We start from the raw sequence: 17,188 nt of genomic DNA on the forward strand, positions 1-17,188 counted from the left end.
GGACCCACACGCAGCACAGACACACGGAGGGGACACGTGCTGGGGACGCACACTTGGACAGAAGCTGTCCACACTCAGCAGGGCCAGCCGGCGCCCGCTGGTGTGTTAGAAACCCCCATGCTGCACACACAAAATCCACAGCACAAAGCTTGTAGACACACACACACACACACACACACACACACACACACAGGGGTTCTGAACATGTTCAAATTTACATTAGAAACCCAAAAGACACCAATCACGAGGTTGGGGGGGAGGGGCTTTCTCATTCCCCCCCCCCCCCCGCCCCCTCCCTTGCTCGCCCCACTCCTTCCAGCTGACCCAGCTCCCAGGCCTGTCTGGGGGAGGGGGCAGGAAGGCCTGAGCTGGCCTCCCCGGCCCCGCTTCCTGCCCCGTGGGGGCCGGACGGGAAGCTGGGGCTCCAGCCGGAACCCAGGCTCCCCCCACGACTTCCCTCCCCTCCCGGGGCTGCCCGCAGGAGCGGGGGAGGGGAGCGGGACTCCCCGAACCCCGGGTCCTGCCCCCGCGCTTGGGCGCTGGGCCAGGGGCCAGGACTCCCTTGTCCCCACGGGGCCTGCCCACCCCCCCACCCCCCCGCGGGGTCGGGGGTGCCGCGTAGCAGGGCAGGGGCAGCCCGCAGGCAGTCCAGGAAGGTGCTGAGCCCGCAAGTTTCCCTTCCTGGGCGGCCTCCGCGCCAGCTCAGCCGGGCGGGCAGGTGGGCGGGGTGTGTCACGAGGGCGTGGCGAGGGCTCGGGCCACCGCGGGGTGTGCGGCCCTGTGCGGCCAGGACTTGTCCTCGGGCCCGGGCACGGGCTGGGCGTGCGAGGGCCGCGACCCTGGGGGTGTGTCTGGGTGTGTGGGACTGCTCCGTCTGGGACCCGGGGTGTGACAGCGCGTCTGGGTATGCCGGGGCCAGCTGCTGTCTGCGCGGCCTCGTGGGACTCCCCAGGCCTCAGCGTGTGGGGCCGAGGGATGTCAGGCTGAGTGGCCACCACCGGCCTGCAGTCTGCGCCACCGCGCCGTGTGTCTCCGTGTGTGGCGTGTGTCTGGGTGGGACTGGGATGCATCCGGTTGTGCCTGTTCGTGAGCGGGGACCCCGCGGAGGACGTTTGTGTAACTGTTGACGGGTCCCAGCAGGAGTCTCTGTTTCACTTCCTGATGGGGCTCTGCGGCTGGGCGGTGTGTGTCTGCGTGTGGCACCCTCTCGAAATCCGTATCTGGTGTGCGGGGGTCGTGTTTGTGTGACCGTGTCCTGCCGTGTCCCGGTGAAGCTCCGAGGCTGCGCTGGGCGCACGTGGGCTGTGGCCGCCGCCCCTTGTCACAAGCTTCTGTGTAGCCACTGTGGCTCTGAAAGGTGCACGTGTCTGTGAGACTGTGGGACACGGTCCACATTCGAACCTCTGTTGTGAGTGTGAATGTGTGTGTAGCTGTGCCGCATTTTCACGGGGCTACAGTGACGACGGTCTGTGTCACCGTGTGCTTGCAAGTGTGTGCACACAGGAGGCTGGTGAAAATGGCAGCATGTCCCTACACAGTGACCCCCACCCTAGGGCCATCCCTGGGCCAGGAGCAGGTCAGGGCCCCGCCCTGGGAAGGGCAGGAGAGCGTGGGGCGGGGGGGCGGGGGGGGGACCAAAACCTGGGAAACTGGAGAGGCTGAGGAGGAAGCAGGAGAGAGTTCACGGGCAAGATCAGAGCAGATGGGAAGAAACGGGGCAGCCGATGGGGAGCCACCCTGGCTCAGGGCGGTGGCATTGCTCACTTGGACAAATGGTCTCCCTGCAGCTCCCCTCGCCCGCATGCAGTCTATTCAACCATCAGCCAGAGGGACTCTCTGAGCACCGAAGTCAAATCACTCTCCTCTTCTGTTCCGAACCCTGACGCGGCTCCCACCTCCCTCAGAGCACAAGTTCCCACAGGCCCCCACAGGCCCCCACAGGCCCGATGTGGACGGGGAAGCAGTCCCCGTGCAGAGGTCAGGTGCCTAGATCCTCAACTCCAGCTGTTTGGGCTCGAATCCCAGCTCTGCCACCTGCTAGCTGTGTGACCTTAGCAAGTAACTGAACCTCTCTGTGCCTCGGTCTTCCCACCTGTAAAATGGGGAGCAAAGGGTCTCTATAGTAGGAGCTGGCAAACTGTTTCTGTAAAGGGCTAGACAGTAACTATTCGTGACTTTGCATACAGTTTCTACTCAGCCCTGCCCTTGTAGCACCGAAACAGCCCTGGGTGATGCACAAAGGAATGAGCGTGGCTGTGCTCCAATAAAACTTTATTTACAGACACAGGCAGCGGGCCAGAATTGGCCTGCAGGCGGTAATTTGCTAATCCCCTGCTCTGCTGGGCTGTGGGGAGAATGCGGGGAGCTCCTACAGCCCTACCTGGCAGGGGGAATATTATTACTCTCTGGCCCCTGAGCGTTAATCAACTGACTCAGCTCCCAGCACCCTTCTTCCCCTTGTCCCTCCCTTCCAACCACATTGGCCTTTCCTCTCAGTGTCGCTCACTCCAAGTTCATCCTCATGGCCAGGCTGTGCCTAGGTCTTCCTACCGAGAACACTCTCCCCGAGTGCTCCCCCAGACTGCCTTCTTGACTTCCTTCAAGTCCCAGACGCTGCCTCCTCCAAGGAGCCCTCCCTCCTCCCCCAAACCATCTCTGGCTCCATCCTGCTTTCCTGTCTTAGCGTCGCTTCCCACATCTGTCTCCTCCCCAGAAAGCAGGTTCCTGGTGGGCAGCAACTATTCCCTTAACCTCGCTGGGCTCTGGCTTCCTCACCTTTAAAGTGAGTGCTACCTCAGATGACACTGTATCTCAGAGTTCTGTTACGGTGATTACATGAGTTAGTCAATATAAGGCATTTGGAACAGGGCACAAGGTGCTCAATAAATAAATCTAGCGGCCGCCGGGAGTACTTGGGACTTCAGGAGCGCTCAGCAGGTGTTTGTGGGAGGAAATGAATGGTGGAGAGCGACAGGAGGGGGGCACATGGAGCGGGAACCCGGGAACGTCGGGAATGCCGGGAGGGCGACCCCAGTCAGGGACCCAACGACACGCACAGAGACCCCAGTCCTCTCTCCACCTTTAATGGACCCCAGGGGCGGGGGGGGCGGGGCGGGGCTGGGGCGCGGTGTCCTTAAATACAGCCCGACGCAGCGGGCGGGGGCGGGGCCGGGCCTGCCGGGGGGCGGGGCCTCAGCTGCACTTGCAGGAGCGCACGATCATGTTGGACAGCTGCTCCACCTTGGGCTTGCGGCCCACGTAGTACACGATGGGCAGCGGCTCCAGCGCCTGCGGCACGCAGCACGGCGCCGCCGACGCGCCCGGGTTGTGCTGGTTGTAGAGGGCCAGGACCTGCGGGGGGGGTGGGGGGGGCGTGGGCAGGGTGCCCCCTCCCCCGCTCCCTCTGCCTCATCTCGGTCTGTTCCCTTCTCAGTCGCAGCCTCACTCTCCCCATTTGCCACTCTTGCCTTGTCCTCAGGCTCTCTCTGTCCCGGTGGCGGTCTGTGGACTCCGGCCTTTTTCTCGCATAGACCCTGCCCTTCCCTCTCCTTCCGCCTCCCCGCCTCCCGCGCCCCGTCACTCGGTCTCCGTGGGTCTCCCGCTGCGCCCTGTCTCTCTACCTGCTCTGACCCCGTCTCCTCCCGTCTCTGCTCCGTCCCCTCCGATCGACACCCCCCCGTCTCTCTCTACTTCTCAGCTGGCCCATTCCTCTCTGCTTTTACCTGCTTGTCTCCCTCCACTCCCTGGGTCCCTGCTCCTCCCAGCGCACCCCCTGTCCGAGGCCAGACGCACCTTGCTGTACTGCGTGTCCAGGCTCCAAATGTAGGGGCAGGGCCCCAGGCAGAAGTTGGCGTGGTAGCCCTTGGGCTCGTGGATCCACTTCCAGCCCAGATCCTTCCGGAAGTCGATATACAGCTGCCGCACGCAGCAGTTCTTCTCGGTGGAGCTGCGGGCGGGAGGGAGGAGCCCGGGTCAGGAGGGGCTGCTGCAAAGGCGGCTGGGCCCCGGGGGGCGGGGGGTGGGGGGCACCCCGGTCACCCCCAGCACAGTCCCCATCTCGGTCCCCCTTGCACCGCCTGTGACAATGACAGCAATAGCAGTGAGCGCAATCATACTCACTAACGCTGATAAAGCACTCGGGCTAGTCAAGCACCGTGCTAAGGGCATCATAGTAAACCTAATCTCACGCCAGGCCCAGAACAAGCCTGCAAGAAGCCAAACGACCGTCCACATGCACTAAGTTCTATGTGTGCAACAAATGTTTGTTGAACCCCACTACGATGTGCTTGGCTGGGATCTACTAGGGACTCAGTGCAAACGACACAGACGGAAATCCTCGCCTTCTGGGGCCACATGCTAGAGACTGTCGTGTCGTTCCTCTGCTCCGAACATGGCTCAAACATCACTCGGGGCAAATGCCCAAGTCCTCACCAGGAACCGCAAGATGCTGCCTGGTCGGCCGAGCTCAACTCCCTCCCCACTCTCCTTGACTGCCGGCCACACTAGCATCCTCCCTGTTCCTCGAACACAGTCCTGTCCCAGGACCTCTGCACTTGTTCTTCCCTCTTCCTGGCTTGCTATTCGCACAGATCTCCATCCACTCTGGCTCAGGTCTTCAGTTCATTTAAACATATGCTCACATGTCCTTTACACAGGGAGCCTTAACTCCTAGAACACCGGCTGACATGCAGCAGGTGCTCAGGAAATATCCAAAATACCGATCCAAATGATCATGAATTCCATTCAGTGTAATAATGGCATTTCAGTTATGCAAGAAAACATGACAATGTCTATATTAGAAGTGGGGCAAATTTTTCTGGAAGATTTTATTTTTAAGTAATCTCTACACCCAATGTGGGGCTCGAACTCATAACCCTGAGATCAAGAGTCACACGCTCTACTGACTGAGCCAGCCAGGCATGCCAAGTGGGACAAATCTTAATAGCTGTTGAAGCTGGATGAGAATTCATGGGACTTCATTATACTATATCTTGGCTGCTTTTGTTTACATTTCAAAATTTCCATAATAGAAGAAAATTTTAACCAGGATAGGAAGAATAGTCCCCAATATCTAGTTTTTTTCCTCTCCTCTTCCTCTGATTTATTTTCCTTCTTAATACTTATTGCCACATGGGGCGCATGGTTGGTTCAGTCAGGAGAGTGTGCAACTCTTGATCTTGAGGTTGTGAGTTCAAGCGCCACATTGGGCATAGAGATTAATTGTGTGTGTGTGTGTGTGTGTTAGATTTTTAAAAATCAAGCTGGAGAATAGTGGTGTATAATACTCTACTGCTCTGGACTCATAATCTCTGTCCCATGCTCAGAAGCAAAAGCCAGTCCTCCCCAGCCGGGAGCCCGGGTTCCTGCTTGTCTGGAAGGAACTGGGACATTTTACGTGCTGGCCTCTGAGGCCATGGCTGAGCTGGGCAGGGACCTTGGCTAAAAAGCTTGATTTATGGGCAGCCGAGAATGCTTTATATTCCAGGTTCATAACATATGAAAGAAACACTAGGCAAAGCTCAAGGACAGTATGATCCAAATTCTGTTTTTGCATAAAAGAACTGGAAGGAACTATATTCAAATGTCGACTTTTTACATGTGGTGGAGTGATGGGTGCTACCTTTCTGTATTTTCCAAATTCTTGACAGTGGGTGTGTGTTACTTTTAGAAGAAGGAAGGAAGGAAGGAAGGAAGGGAGTGAGGGAGGGAGGGAGGGAGGGAGGAAGGAAGGAAGGAAGGGAGGGAGGGAGGAAAAGAAAGAAGGATGGGAGAGCGGGAGGGAGGAAAAAGTATGCAGCGCCCTCTCCACATCCACCCCAAAGGATTCTACAATTTGGTCAAAATAAAAAATACATGGAGGGACGCCTGGGTGGCTCAGTCGGTTAAGCATCTGCCTTCGGCTCAGGTCATGTTCCCAGGGGCCTGGGATCGGGCCTGCTTCTCCCTCTCCCTCTGCCTGCTGCCCCCACCCCGACTTGGGCTCTCTCTCTCCCCCCCCCCCGTCAAATAAATAAATAAAATCTTTAAAAAAAAATATTGGTTATGTATAAGTGTTTCAGAGACTGTCTCTGGAAAGAGACACAGAGATAAAAAAACAGGCTGCCTCCTCCTCAGGGGCGGGGGGGCGGTGGTGGTCAGAGCTGGAGGGTCTCTGAGTATTCTTTCTAGGTTTGGTCCACGTGCACGTATTTACCTAGTCAAAAATTAATCAACAGAGAATGAATTAATCTCAAAACCCCGCGAGGCAGGCCTTATTATTATTCCCATTTGAAGGGCGAAGAAACTGAGCCCCAGAGAAGGGAGCGCTCCCTGCTCACGCGCAGCGGGCAAGCGGTGGAGCTTGGGGCCGGCTTCCCCACCAGCTCTGCACCACCCAGGGGCCTGGGCACGGCCATGTCAGCTCAAGCAGAGCAGGAAGAGGTGATGATACAGATTTCCCCGGGGCAAGACAAGGCCTCTCCAAAAGCCACAGAGCCCTGAGAAGGGAGCCAGGAATCTGAGATCCCTATGAGCTCAGCCCAGTTCCTCCCCAGTCTGGTTGGGCCTCAGTTTCCCTATCTGTCCAAAGACACAGGGGATGTTAGGTCAACTAAGGTGCTGTTAAGGGCCAAGGAGTCATCAGGAAGTCCACGTGTGGGTTCAGCGAGGGTCTTGAGCTCCCGAAACCACAGGCACATACGTGTGCATTTATAGACATTTGTCTGGGGCGATTGTCTGGCTTTCAGCTTCTCGAGGGGGTCCTAAACTCGGAAAAGGGAAAGAACCCCTGCCCAGATAATCTTTCACTTCTGGTTCACCTCTGACCGGGGGTTCTGAGGTCCTAAGATTTGAATAGCCTGTGACTCTTATCACCCACCTGGGACATGCTCCATGTGGGCTCCCCACAGCGGCAGATGCACCACCTGTGAACTTGTACAAAATGCAAATTCTCCGGCCCCACCCCAGACTTACTGAATCTGAAACTGGGGGTGGGCTTGGGGCGGCTGGGGGACAGCAGGCCATATTTAACAAGCCTGCAGGTGACTCTGAGACACTGTGTAACCCATGTGTTCAGTACAAGTTCAAGGCCTTTTGCAAAGCTTTTAAGAACGCTCTATACTCAACGTGGGGCTTGAACTCACGACCCGGAGATCAAGAGTCGCATGGTCTACTGACTGGGCCAGCCAGGTGCCCCTCTTGCAAAGCTCTTGCAGAGCCCCTCTGCCATCCAGTCAGGGCCTGATAGGTAAAAGAAACCTACTTGGGGCCCCAGGACAGGCCAAAGGGCCTCACATCGTCCTTGGACGCTAGGGAAGCGTTCAGGGAGGCTAGCTTCCACAGTCTCACGTCATGGCCAAGTTCACTGCATCTCTGCCCCCTACCCACTTCCTCTCCCCCACTGGACAGTTTTGAAGCACATGCCATCCACCATGTCATTTCATCCACAAATATTTCCACATGTATCTCCAAGAAAATCAGGACCATTTTAAAACATCACCACAATACCACATAAAGAAAAAATTCACAATGATTCCGTGATATCATCAGATACACAGAGTTCACATTTCCCCAACTGTCTCCCAAACGTCTTTTCATTTTTACTCGTCTGCATAAAGATCCAAATAAGGTCTACACATTGCAATTGGTTGATCTATCTCTTCAGATTCTTTTAGAAATCTAAAGAACCATCTCTCTCCTTCCCCCCGCTCTGCCTTGTATTTGTTGAAGAAAGTGGGTCAGGTTTCCCACAATCTAACTGCAGCTGACTGCAAGCGTGTGGTGTTGTTTCACATGTTCCTCTGTCCCTGGGTTTCTGGAAAATTGGTAGTTGGACCTACCGTCTTGATCAGCTGAACGTTCAATTTTTTGGCCCAGCTTCCTAGGTAACACTGTGTCCCTCCCTACAGAGCCTCACATGGCTGCCTGCCTCCCTTTGTAAGTTTATTAATGTTAGTAGAAGTCAAAGCTTCAATTCGTGCATTCATTCATTCACAAGGTTGCTGGGCTGAAGGCTGGGGCTGGGGCTGAGCTCGGGAGCAGACCTGACTCTCCAGGAGGGGAACAGCATATAAGAAAGCCCAGAGGTGCCATCAAAATATTAAGCAGGGGAGGGACAAGGTCAGGTTATCGTTCTAATTCTGCAACATCCAACTCTGAATGTCCACATTCTAAGGAATCCAACTTTTCGACTCTCTTAGATCGCAATACTCCAGCATCTCGAGGTTCTCACACTCCAGCGGCATTTCCAACTTGCTGGGATCCCCACATTCCTGCCCTGCGGGATCCTGCCATTCATGAGTTCCACCGTTTTGATGTTGCATACGAGCGTTCCACAATCCTGAGCCCATCTCTCAAGAGGTCCAAACTACCACCTCCTAAGATCCCAGCCTTCCGAGATTCTAACACTGAGCCCCAACACTCTAGGATCCACTCTGGCTTTCTCCAACCCCAACATTTGTGGATGCTGGTATTTTAACACAGGCTTCCCCCATCCTGAGCCCAATATTCAAGGCCTCCAATCTGCCAATGGCATAAGGAATCCAACATGCGCGATCTTCCAATTCTGAATGCCCAAATTCTAGGATCCCAACGTTCCTGGAGTGCAGCATTCGCAGATTTCAATCATTCACACGGAATCCTAGTGTCCTAGCATCCCAACCTTCTAGAACCGCAACCTGCCACCACTGAACTCCCACACGCTCGGTGTCCCTCATTCCAACAGTCTGGTTCCAACACACCAGCAAGAAAGCAACCTGACCTCCACATTCTAGGGCTCCCGGGGCACCCATCCCAGCATTCTAGCACTCGGACCTCGTCCGCTGAGCCTTCTAGGCTGGAGGAGAGGCCCGCGCACGTGTAGCCAGATGCCCAGTGTGGCCGCCTGGGCACAGCCGACCATCACGCCCCCCGCCTAGGAGGCCCCGGGCGAAGGCAGAAAGGTCACCTGAAGCAGTAGTTGGTGTCCAGGGCCCGGCGCTGCCGGGAGCTGTGCAGGTGCTGGGCCCTCTCCAGTGGGGTGGCCATGAGGAGCAGGAAGGGCCGGTTCATGCCGTGAATGGTGGCCAGGTCACCTCGGCGGCTGGAACGGAGCCCTGCTTTGGTTTGGAGGGGTGGGGGGTGGGGGGGAGACAGAGACACACACTCTCAGATGGATGAACGGGGGCGGGGGCAGGGGCAGGGGGAGGAAGACACACACGCGCATGCGCGCGCGGGCACGCTGCCATGGGGCCAAGCCAGGGAGATGGGCCTCACCGTTGATGTCCACTTGCAGGGTGTTATCTTTGCTGTCACACGAACAGTGGGCACTGAGGCGAAAGCCCTCTACTTCCCCTGTGGGAGGGGAAAGAGGGAAGCCATTGTGAGGTGTGGCTCACCCTGAGGCTGCAAGGGGCGGGAGCGACCCTGGGGGCAGGTGGGGGCAGGGGTGGGGGGGTGGGGGGGGTCCTGCCTGCCTCCCTCTTCTCCTGCCTGCCCTCTCCCTGCACCCTCTTGCTTCCTCCTCCTTCTCTTTCAGGTCTCAGCTCAGAGGTCACCTCCTCCAAGAGGCCCTCCAGGACACAGGCCCCCCCCCCCCACAGTGACATCACTTTATTTTCTCCATAGTACTTACCCTCCCTGACATTTGTATTTGGCTATTTAGTTCCCTCATTGTTCCCTCAGTGGAAAGCAGGATACATGGGGGCAGGGATGCCCGTTTTCTTGTTCCCTGCTGGGCCTAGCCCACAGTCCATAAAAACAAACATCTACCGGGTGGCCCTGTTCTAAACACGCTGTGAGCATGTGAGCATTATCTCCTTCAATCCTCACCAAAGCTTCCCATTTTGCAGACATGGAAGCCGAGGCCCACGGAGAGGAGAGGACTTGCCCCAAGTGGGAAAAGGTAGGGCCAGGATGCAAACCCACAGGGCAGCTGGGGGAGAAAGGTTTCTTGAATGAATGAATGAATGAATGGGTGATTTTCTAAGCTGCTCCTAGGTGCTGGGCCCTGTGCTGGGTGCTCTAGACCCAGCAGTGACCGAGAATGGCCTTTGTCCAGCCGCACAGGACACTCCTCCCAGCTCCCACCTGCTCCTGAACCCCCACCTTTCAACACCTGGACAAACCACCACTTATCCCGCAAGTCTCAACACTGTCACCTTCCCCAGGAGGCCCTCCCAGGCCCTCGGATGGGCACAGATACCTGGGCCGGCTCCCGCAGCGCCTCCCCGCCCCGACACTGCTCCCTGGGGTCATCACTGCCGCCTCGGGCTTTGGCAAGACTTTCTAGGTATCTGGAAGTGACTGTGGGCCCCTGGAGGGCAGGGTCTAGAAGTGGGCTTAGCTGCCACTGCGCACCCAGCATTAAGAGGGAGATTAGGAAAGGGGATGTGGGCGCTGTGGACTCCGACGGGCAGGACAGACCCAGTCCTCTTACAGACAGATCAGGTGTGTCAGGCATTCCCTGGACTCAGGGTCTGCCTCGAACGCTCTTGCCCCTCCTTCTTTCGATGTCCTCCTCCAGGAAGCCCTCCCTGACCGGAGGCTGGGTCAGGCATCTCCTCTGGGCTCCCCAGCCCAGCCCTACCCAGTTTTCAGGACTTTCCCCACTTCCCCCACCCCAACAATGGACCACAGGCTCTGGGAGGGTAAGGATGGGGCTGTTTGGGTCCCCAGCATCCCCCAGCACAGGGCAGGGATCAGGAAATGGATTAAGCGCTAATCGCTCACGTTTCTGAGGGTCTGGGAGGAAGGCCAGGTCTTGGCTCTTTGGCACCAACATGGGGTGGCAGCTGGTAGGCAGGGCAGCCCCAGGACAAACAAGGGGATCGATCCCATTACAAAATAGGGGTGGGGCAAAGAAGCAGTCCTCACCTCCGTGGCTCAGCCACTGCCGCACAACTCCAGTGACATCGAAGGACAGCCATTCTGGCGTGTCGCTGGGCGCCAGCAGCCGGTTGCTGAGGTAACGCCAGGAATCGTTGCTGTATTTCTAGGGGACGATGAATTGGGGGGGGAGACAGTGAGTAGATGGTGCTCCACACCCCAAATGCATTGACTGTACCCCCCTCCTTCTGCTCCACCACACAGGCCTCCAGAGAGCCCCTCACACGGTCCCCTCCCAGACACCCACACTGTGGGACCCTGCGGGAACCACCCGCCCCCAGAGCGGCCCTGGGAGGAGAGGAGGGAGACCCCCGGGGCCGGGTGGGGGTGAGGTGGGGATCAAGGCACCTGGCCGGCTCAGCCTCTGCCCTGAGCCCCGGGCCTGAGTTCCCTCACTGGTGAAACGCCAGGCCCCCTTCCGCTTGGACAGCCCCCCACGCTAAGATCCTCCGAGGACATCCTGAGGTCCACCGAGCGAGCATACAATTCTGCAAATCTGACGCCCTGCCTTCTGAGAGTCTGTAACTTTCTAGGGGCTTATGTTAGAAGTCATTCCAGAACTCCAGTGCTCAGGAGCACCCGAAGAATTACACACTCAGTGAGCCTGAGAAGTTCTACACGCCCAGGAGTCTGACACGCCCCAAACCCAGATCCTGCCGACGTCTCACACCCCCGTGTGGTGATCCTCTGGGGCCGGGCAGAACACTCCAGGCCCTGGCAGCACAAAGCTGAATTCTCCAGAATCCAAGAAGTTTGACCATAGACCGCATGCCTTTGTTCTAAGAGTCTAACACCCACCCTTGAAGCCCCATGTTCCACAGGACATGGATTCTAGGTCACATAACCTTCTGGACACTCCAGCCCTTCCGGAGGCCCCAACCTTCCTGGAGACTCGAAATCTTCTAAAACAGAGCTATCCAAGGGAACTTTCTCTGGCGATGGAAATGTTCTTTATCTGTGGCATCCAAAATAGCAGCCGCTAACCACATGTGACTACAGAGTACTTGAAATATGGCCAGTGAGACTGACGAACTGAATTTTCCTTTTATTTAATTTTAGTCAACTTAAATGGCCATGTGAGGCTAGTGACTACCCTATTGGACAGAACGGTCTAAGAGCCTCAGACCTTTCAAGATCCCAGCCTTCCGAGTGGTTACTACCCGAGGGTGCTAGGAGTCCGCAAGTTTCAAAGAGCCCTACGATCCACCGTGTGTGCACCTCCGTCCTCCGAAGTTTGTCTCTGCGGACTTGGCAGCCACCAGCTGCCCTTGGCCCCAGCGCACGGGCACACGTGGCCCACCCGCCTCCGGGGCTCGGGCCCCCCCACCTGGTACAGCTCCACGTGCTGCTCCACTTTTAACTTGAGCCTCAGCAGGCGCAACTCTGCCCGGGAGAGCAAGACGGGCTCGGGCACTGCTTCTCGGAGCTCCGATGTGTTGAAGAGCATATATATGCTGTGCGGGCTTTTCTTGATTTTCTCATAGATTTCTAGGCGGGAGGAGCAGAGAGGAGGGGTGTCAGGGGTTTGGCGGGGAGCCGGCTGGCACATCCCAAGTCTAAGAGCGTAGGTTCCCGGGCTGACAATGCTGGGTGGGAACCCAACTCTGACACTTTTTAGCTGTGGGACCTTGGGCGGGTGGCTTGCCCTCTCTGGGTTCGTCTCCTCCCTCTGTAAAAGGGGTCTGAACCACCCCTGTCCCCCACTGTCGGTAAAGTGTCCACTCAGTACATGGCTGTAGGGGGCTGCTGTACTTGCTCAGGCCCCCGCCCCCCAGCACTTGGAGCCTCAGGTGCGAAATGGGATCAAGGGCATTTGGACCAGCCCTGGCCTCTGCCGCCTTCCAGCTCTGTGACTTTGGGCAAGTCACATTCCTTCCCAGAGCCTCACTTTCCTGCTGCTGTTTGGGAACCGGCAACCACATCGAGCTCCCTAACTCCCAACCAGGCTCTCCTCACTGAAGCGCTGTGTAACTTTGGGCAAGTGAATTCTGCTCTCCGAGCCAGATCCTCATCTGCAAAGCGAGGACCGACCGCGGGGTTATTGTGTGACACGAGAGAGATGTCGCAGGTAAAGCGTGTAGGAGAGCCCGCACATGCGGGGTGCGCTCGTTGGTGTGTGTGTGTGTGTGTGTGTGTGTGTGTGTGTGTTAAAGAGCGCTCACTATTTGCAGGTGCTGTTCACAACACTTCACAAGGGTTAAGACATTTAAACCTCACAACCAACCACCCCATGAGGAAAAGACGATGATTATACCCATTTTAGAGCTGAGGAAACAGGTCATTTGCCCCATGGTGACGGACGTAGGGAGCTACAGAGCTGGGATTCAAACCCGGGCAGTCTGCTCCCAAAGACTGTGCTCTCAGCCCCTAGGCTATGCTGCTTCCCTGCTATTGTGACGTTGCTATGATTATTAATTGCTTCCTCTCTTCTCTTCCCTCCCTCAGCTGGTTAGACAAGGCAAAGTTCATTCTAGGTAGGAATGGCTTTGGGCGGGGGAGGGCGAAAGTTAGGAAGAGTGCTTTCTAGTCTAGGAAAAGTTTGGGATGAGCGGACAGGCCAATGACCTTCTAGACTGACTGGGGCACATGCTTTAGGCCTCTGCAGTGGGGGTGCAGAAATGGTGGGGACAGGATCTGATGAGAAAGGGCAGAGGAAGCTCCTTGCATGGGCCCCTGCCCCTACTCCTCCCTACTCCAGAGAGACCAGCCCGGTCCCCCACAAAGAAGTCCTATCTTGACCCAGGGGTTACTCAGCAAACCCCAAAGGAAGGGTGGCGCAGGGGCGTTGAGGGGGGTAAGGGGGGCAGATAGGGAGGAAGGAGAAAGGAAGGGCAGGACCGGTCAGAAGGAGAGATGGAGAGACCGCAGAGACAGGGAGACACGAGGAGCACGGCGAGGCGGCGAGAAAGAGGGAGGAGACAGACAGGAACGGGGAGCCCCACGCATGGGGATGCGGGAGAGACGCAAGGCAGAGACGGGGCAGACACACACGGGAAGAGAGACATAGGGTTTGGGGGCGAGAGGGAGGCAGACTGGGAGGGGAGACGAGGATGGAAGGTGTCAGTGTTAAAGAAATCTCTACAACGAAGGTGAAGCGGCCACAGAAAAGGTGAGGCCGAGAGGTGGGTGGGGAGGGGCGACATGCGGCTGGAGCTGCAAACTAGGCGCACGCAAGGCCCGGGGACCCACAGGTGCACCACCCAAGGCAGAAAGGGCAAGCGGGGGGCCGCCCCCAAACCTCCCGGCCCCAAGGGCCACCTGGGTCCCCGCGTGGGCGCCAGGGGGGCGGGCCCAGCGGCAGCCCCGCCCCGAGCTGGGGTGAAGAGGGCGGGAGGCGCCGCCGCCGCGAGGGCGGGGACCCGACCTGCCCGGTCTCGCCCCAGGCTCCGCGCGCGATCCCCGCCCCCCGGGCACGGGAAGGAAAGGGAAGGGAGGGCGAGGCGGCCGGACGCTGGGGTTTCCCCAGCCTCCCCGAGAGGAACTGGGACTCTGGGGTCCAGACTCTCCCCCTTCAGCTCTGCGGGGTCCTCCTCCCCCCCCCTTCCGGGAGGGCAGGCTCCTCCCTCCGCGCGTGGCACCCACGTGGGGCTCCCTCACCCCGACCCAGTCAGTTTTCTCACCCCGATCTTGCAGAGTCGCACCCATCCACCTCTCCCCCTAAGGCTCGACTCCTCACTCAGCCCACTTGCTCCCCTCCCGCGGCGTGGGGGGCTCGCTGCTCCCAGCAGGGCACTGTTCGTACCGTTCCCCCCTTTCTCATGCTTGTCTCCCCTCTCTCTAAACCCCTTCCCACCACCCAGTATTCTAGGTGTCTTGGGGCTCGCTTCCCCCGCTGGGCTTGCTCCTCTCACGTCCCTATGCCAAATACTTGGGGCACCTCGCGCGCATCCCCGGCTCCCCCCTGGGGTCTCCGCTGCTCTCCGACCTCCCCCCAACCCACGACCTCGGGTCCCCTTTTCTCCCGCATGTATCAGCCCCCTCGCCGCCTCTCTGTGGGCTTTCCCCCAGTCCCGTGTGTTCTTCGCGCACGCTGCAAGCGGGTCCACTCTCCACTTTCCCGGCACCTCCGGGGTTCGCGTCACCTAGTTTTCCTGTCCTTGAATTTTCTCGCCTCGTGAGCCCTGAGCTCTGGGTCAGCTTTCCCCACTGCCTCTCCTTTCTCAAATGCTGGGGTCTTCGCTTCTCCCAAAGCGGGCTCCCTCTCTGCAGCCCTCACCCCACGAATCCCAAACTCTAGTGTCGGGTGGAGAGGGAAGTCTTTCTACCCCTCCACCCCCCAATCGCTTCTCTCCCTCTAGGGAACTGCCCCCACGATCCCGCATGTTCCCATGGCCCTCTTCTAGAAGGGGTCCCCCTCGCTCACTAGCTCCTCGTCTTCAAGGGCCAGATGCCTGGGGGGGGGGGTAGGGAGCTCAGTCCTATCCACTTTGAGACCCCCCTCCCGCGTTCCCGGCAACCCCGGGGGTCCTCTTCCTCTAGCCAGTTTCCTCTGCCAGTAATTTCCTCCCCGTGACCCCTGCACTCCGGCGCCCCCTGGGGGCTCCCCTCCAGGGTCCCCGGCCCCTCTGAGCTCACTGTTGCTGTTTTCCACCATTAGCACGCGGGTGACCTCCTTGGCGTAGTAGTCCGCCTCAGGCTCGGGCTCCGGCTCGGCGCTCTCCCCCGCCACCCGGTCGCGGGTGCTGTTGTAAAGGGCCAGCACAGCCTCGGGCAGCGGGCCGGGCGGCACCTCCCCCTGGCTCGGGGGGCTGGCGAGCCGCAGCTTGGACAGGATCTGGCCGCGGATGGCCTCGATGCGCTTCCGCTTCACCAGTTCCATGTCGATGGTCTTGCAGGTGGACAGTCCGGCGGCCGGCCGGCCAGGCGTCAGCACTAGTAGCCACAGCAGCGGCAGCAGCAGCGGCAGCAGCCGCAGCCCGGAGGGCGGCATGGGGGAGGCGGCGCCCCCGGCACTGCCGAGAGCGCGAGCCGGGCTGGGGTGGGAAAAGGGAGGCCCCGCCCCTACAGGGGCTGGGGGTCTCCCGAAGAAAGGTAGGAGGGTCGGGGTGGGGGTGGGGGAGCTGATGCCCTCAGGCAGAACGGAGCGGAGGTGGACGGGAGGCTCTGATGGGTGGTTTCTCGGTATCCCAAGGAAAAAAACCGAGATGGGCGAGATCTGGTACCAGAGGTGGGTGGTCTTGAGTAGGGGAGTTGAGGCAGGTCTGAGAGTGATCCCGTCTCCCGGATCCCGGAGGAGAAGGGTCCTTGGATGCGCGGGGGCTCAGGAGAGAGGCTGGGGGTGGGGGGAGCGGCGTGCAGGGGGGTGCGCCCGAGGTCTGGGGTCAGGTCTTCGCGGGAGTCCGGGTTGGCGGCTCCTGAGGGCTGGTCCGGAATGGGGGCGCCTGGGGGGGACGCCGTGGAGGGGGCAGGGAGGGAGCAAGCGTCCGAGGCGGTGGTGGAGGCGGTCTGGGGTCCCCGAGTCCTGCCTCCTGGCGGGGCAGCGCCGCGCCAATCGGTCCCCGCGCCTCCGGCTCCCAGCGGCAGCGGAAAAGTCTCAAAACTTTTTTTCCTCTTCTCCCAACCAGCTCGTCCCTCCTCCCGCTCCTCCTCCCCCTCCTCCCCGCAGTGGCGGCGGCGGCGGCGGCGGGGGCGGCGGCGGCTCTTCTCAGACTCTGGGGCCTCGGGCTGCTCCTCGGCGGCTCCTTCCTCCGCTCCCGGCCGAGGCCGGCCCGCGGGCGGCTCCGAGCCGGGGGGTGCCCCGGAGGGGGCGTCCCCCCTGCCCCCGGCCGGGGGCCTCGCTGTCTGGCGGATCCGCGGCGGGAGGAGGGGGTGGGACGGCCCCGGGGCGCGAAGGGCGGCGGCGGCGGCAGCGGCGGGGACCGGCTGGGGCGGCGGGGGGTTTTGAAGCCGCCCCGGCCCCACCCAGGAAGCGCGCGGGGCGGGGGCGGCCCCCAGGGGGAGGACATGCGGGGGGGCCGGGCCACCGTCCTCATCTCGCGTGGGCGGGCTCCGAGGGGGGTCCCTTAAGCCCCGGGGGGAGGGGGCGGGCACCCCGGCTCCGCCCCGCGAACGGGGTGCTGCCTCCTGGCGGCCGAGCGCGACCACAGCGGGCAGGCGGGTTGCGTGTGGCTCAGAGGGCTGCGCGGGGTCACGGAGGGAATGAAGACCTGGCGGGGAGGGCTCACTCAGAGGTTGGGGACACCGGGTCCGGGGGTGGGGGGGGAATCAGAGAACGGGGACCCCAGCGGACAGAGAGTGGGAGGCTGGGGAAGAGGGTCAGCCGGAAGACGGGGTCCCAGTGGGGAGAGGGGCACAGAGAAGGGAGAAGCCCCAACGGAGGGGGGGTCCTGAGAGGGGCACCCAGAGA

The 17,188-nt window shown here is 59.6% G+C and overlaps 1 protein-coding gene across 2 annotated transcripts; it reads right to left on the bottom strand.

Annotated features, from left to right (window-relative positions):
- Positions 1–2,254: 2,254 nt before the first annotated feature.
- On the bottom strand, positions 2,255–16,456 carry TGFB1 (transforming growth factor beta 1). 2 transcript variants are annotated; one of them, XM_036094869.2, is made up of 7 exons: positions 15,418–16,456; positions 12,170–12,330; positions 10,831–10,948; positions 9,232–9,309; positions 8,924–9,074; positions 3,793–3,946; positions 2,255–3,351 (listed from the first exon to the last, which is right to left on the bottom strand). In XM_036094869.2, the coding sequence occupies exons 1-7, from the start codon at positions 15,770–15,772 to the stop codon at positions 3,193–3,195; spliced, it is 1,176 nt and encodes a 391-aa protein (XP_035950762.1). In that variant the 5' UTR covers positions 15,773–16,456; the 3' UTR covers positions 2,255–3,192. The 2 variants fall into 2 exon arrangements, with proteins under 2 accessions (XP_035950762.1, XP_035950763.1); XM_036094870.2 differs by having other exon boundaries at positions 8,924–9,071; positions 15,418–16,449.
- Between the last annotated feature and the right edge of the window lie 732 nt (positions 16,457–17,188).

This window comes from Halichoerus grypus, chromosome 15, assembly GCF_964656455.1.
Source record: "Halichoerus grypus chromosome 15, mHalGry1.hap1.1, whole genome shotgun sequence".
In the NCBI taxonomy this organism is placed as follows: domain Eukaryota; kingdom Metazoa; phylum Chordata; class Mammalia; order Carnivora; family Phocidae; genus Halichoerus; species Halichoerus grypus.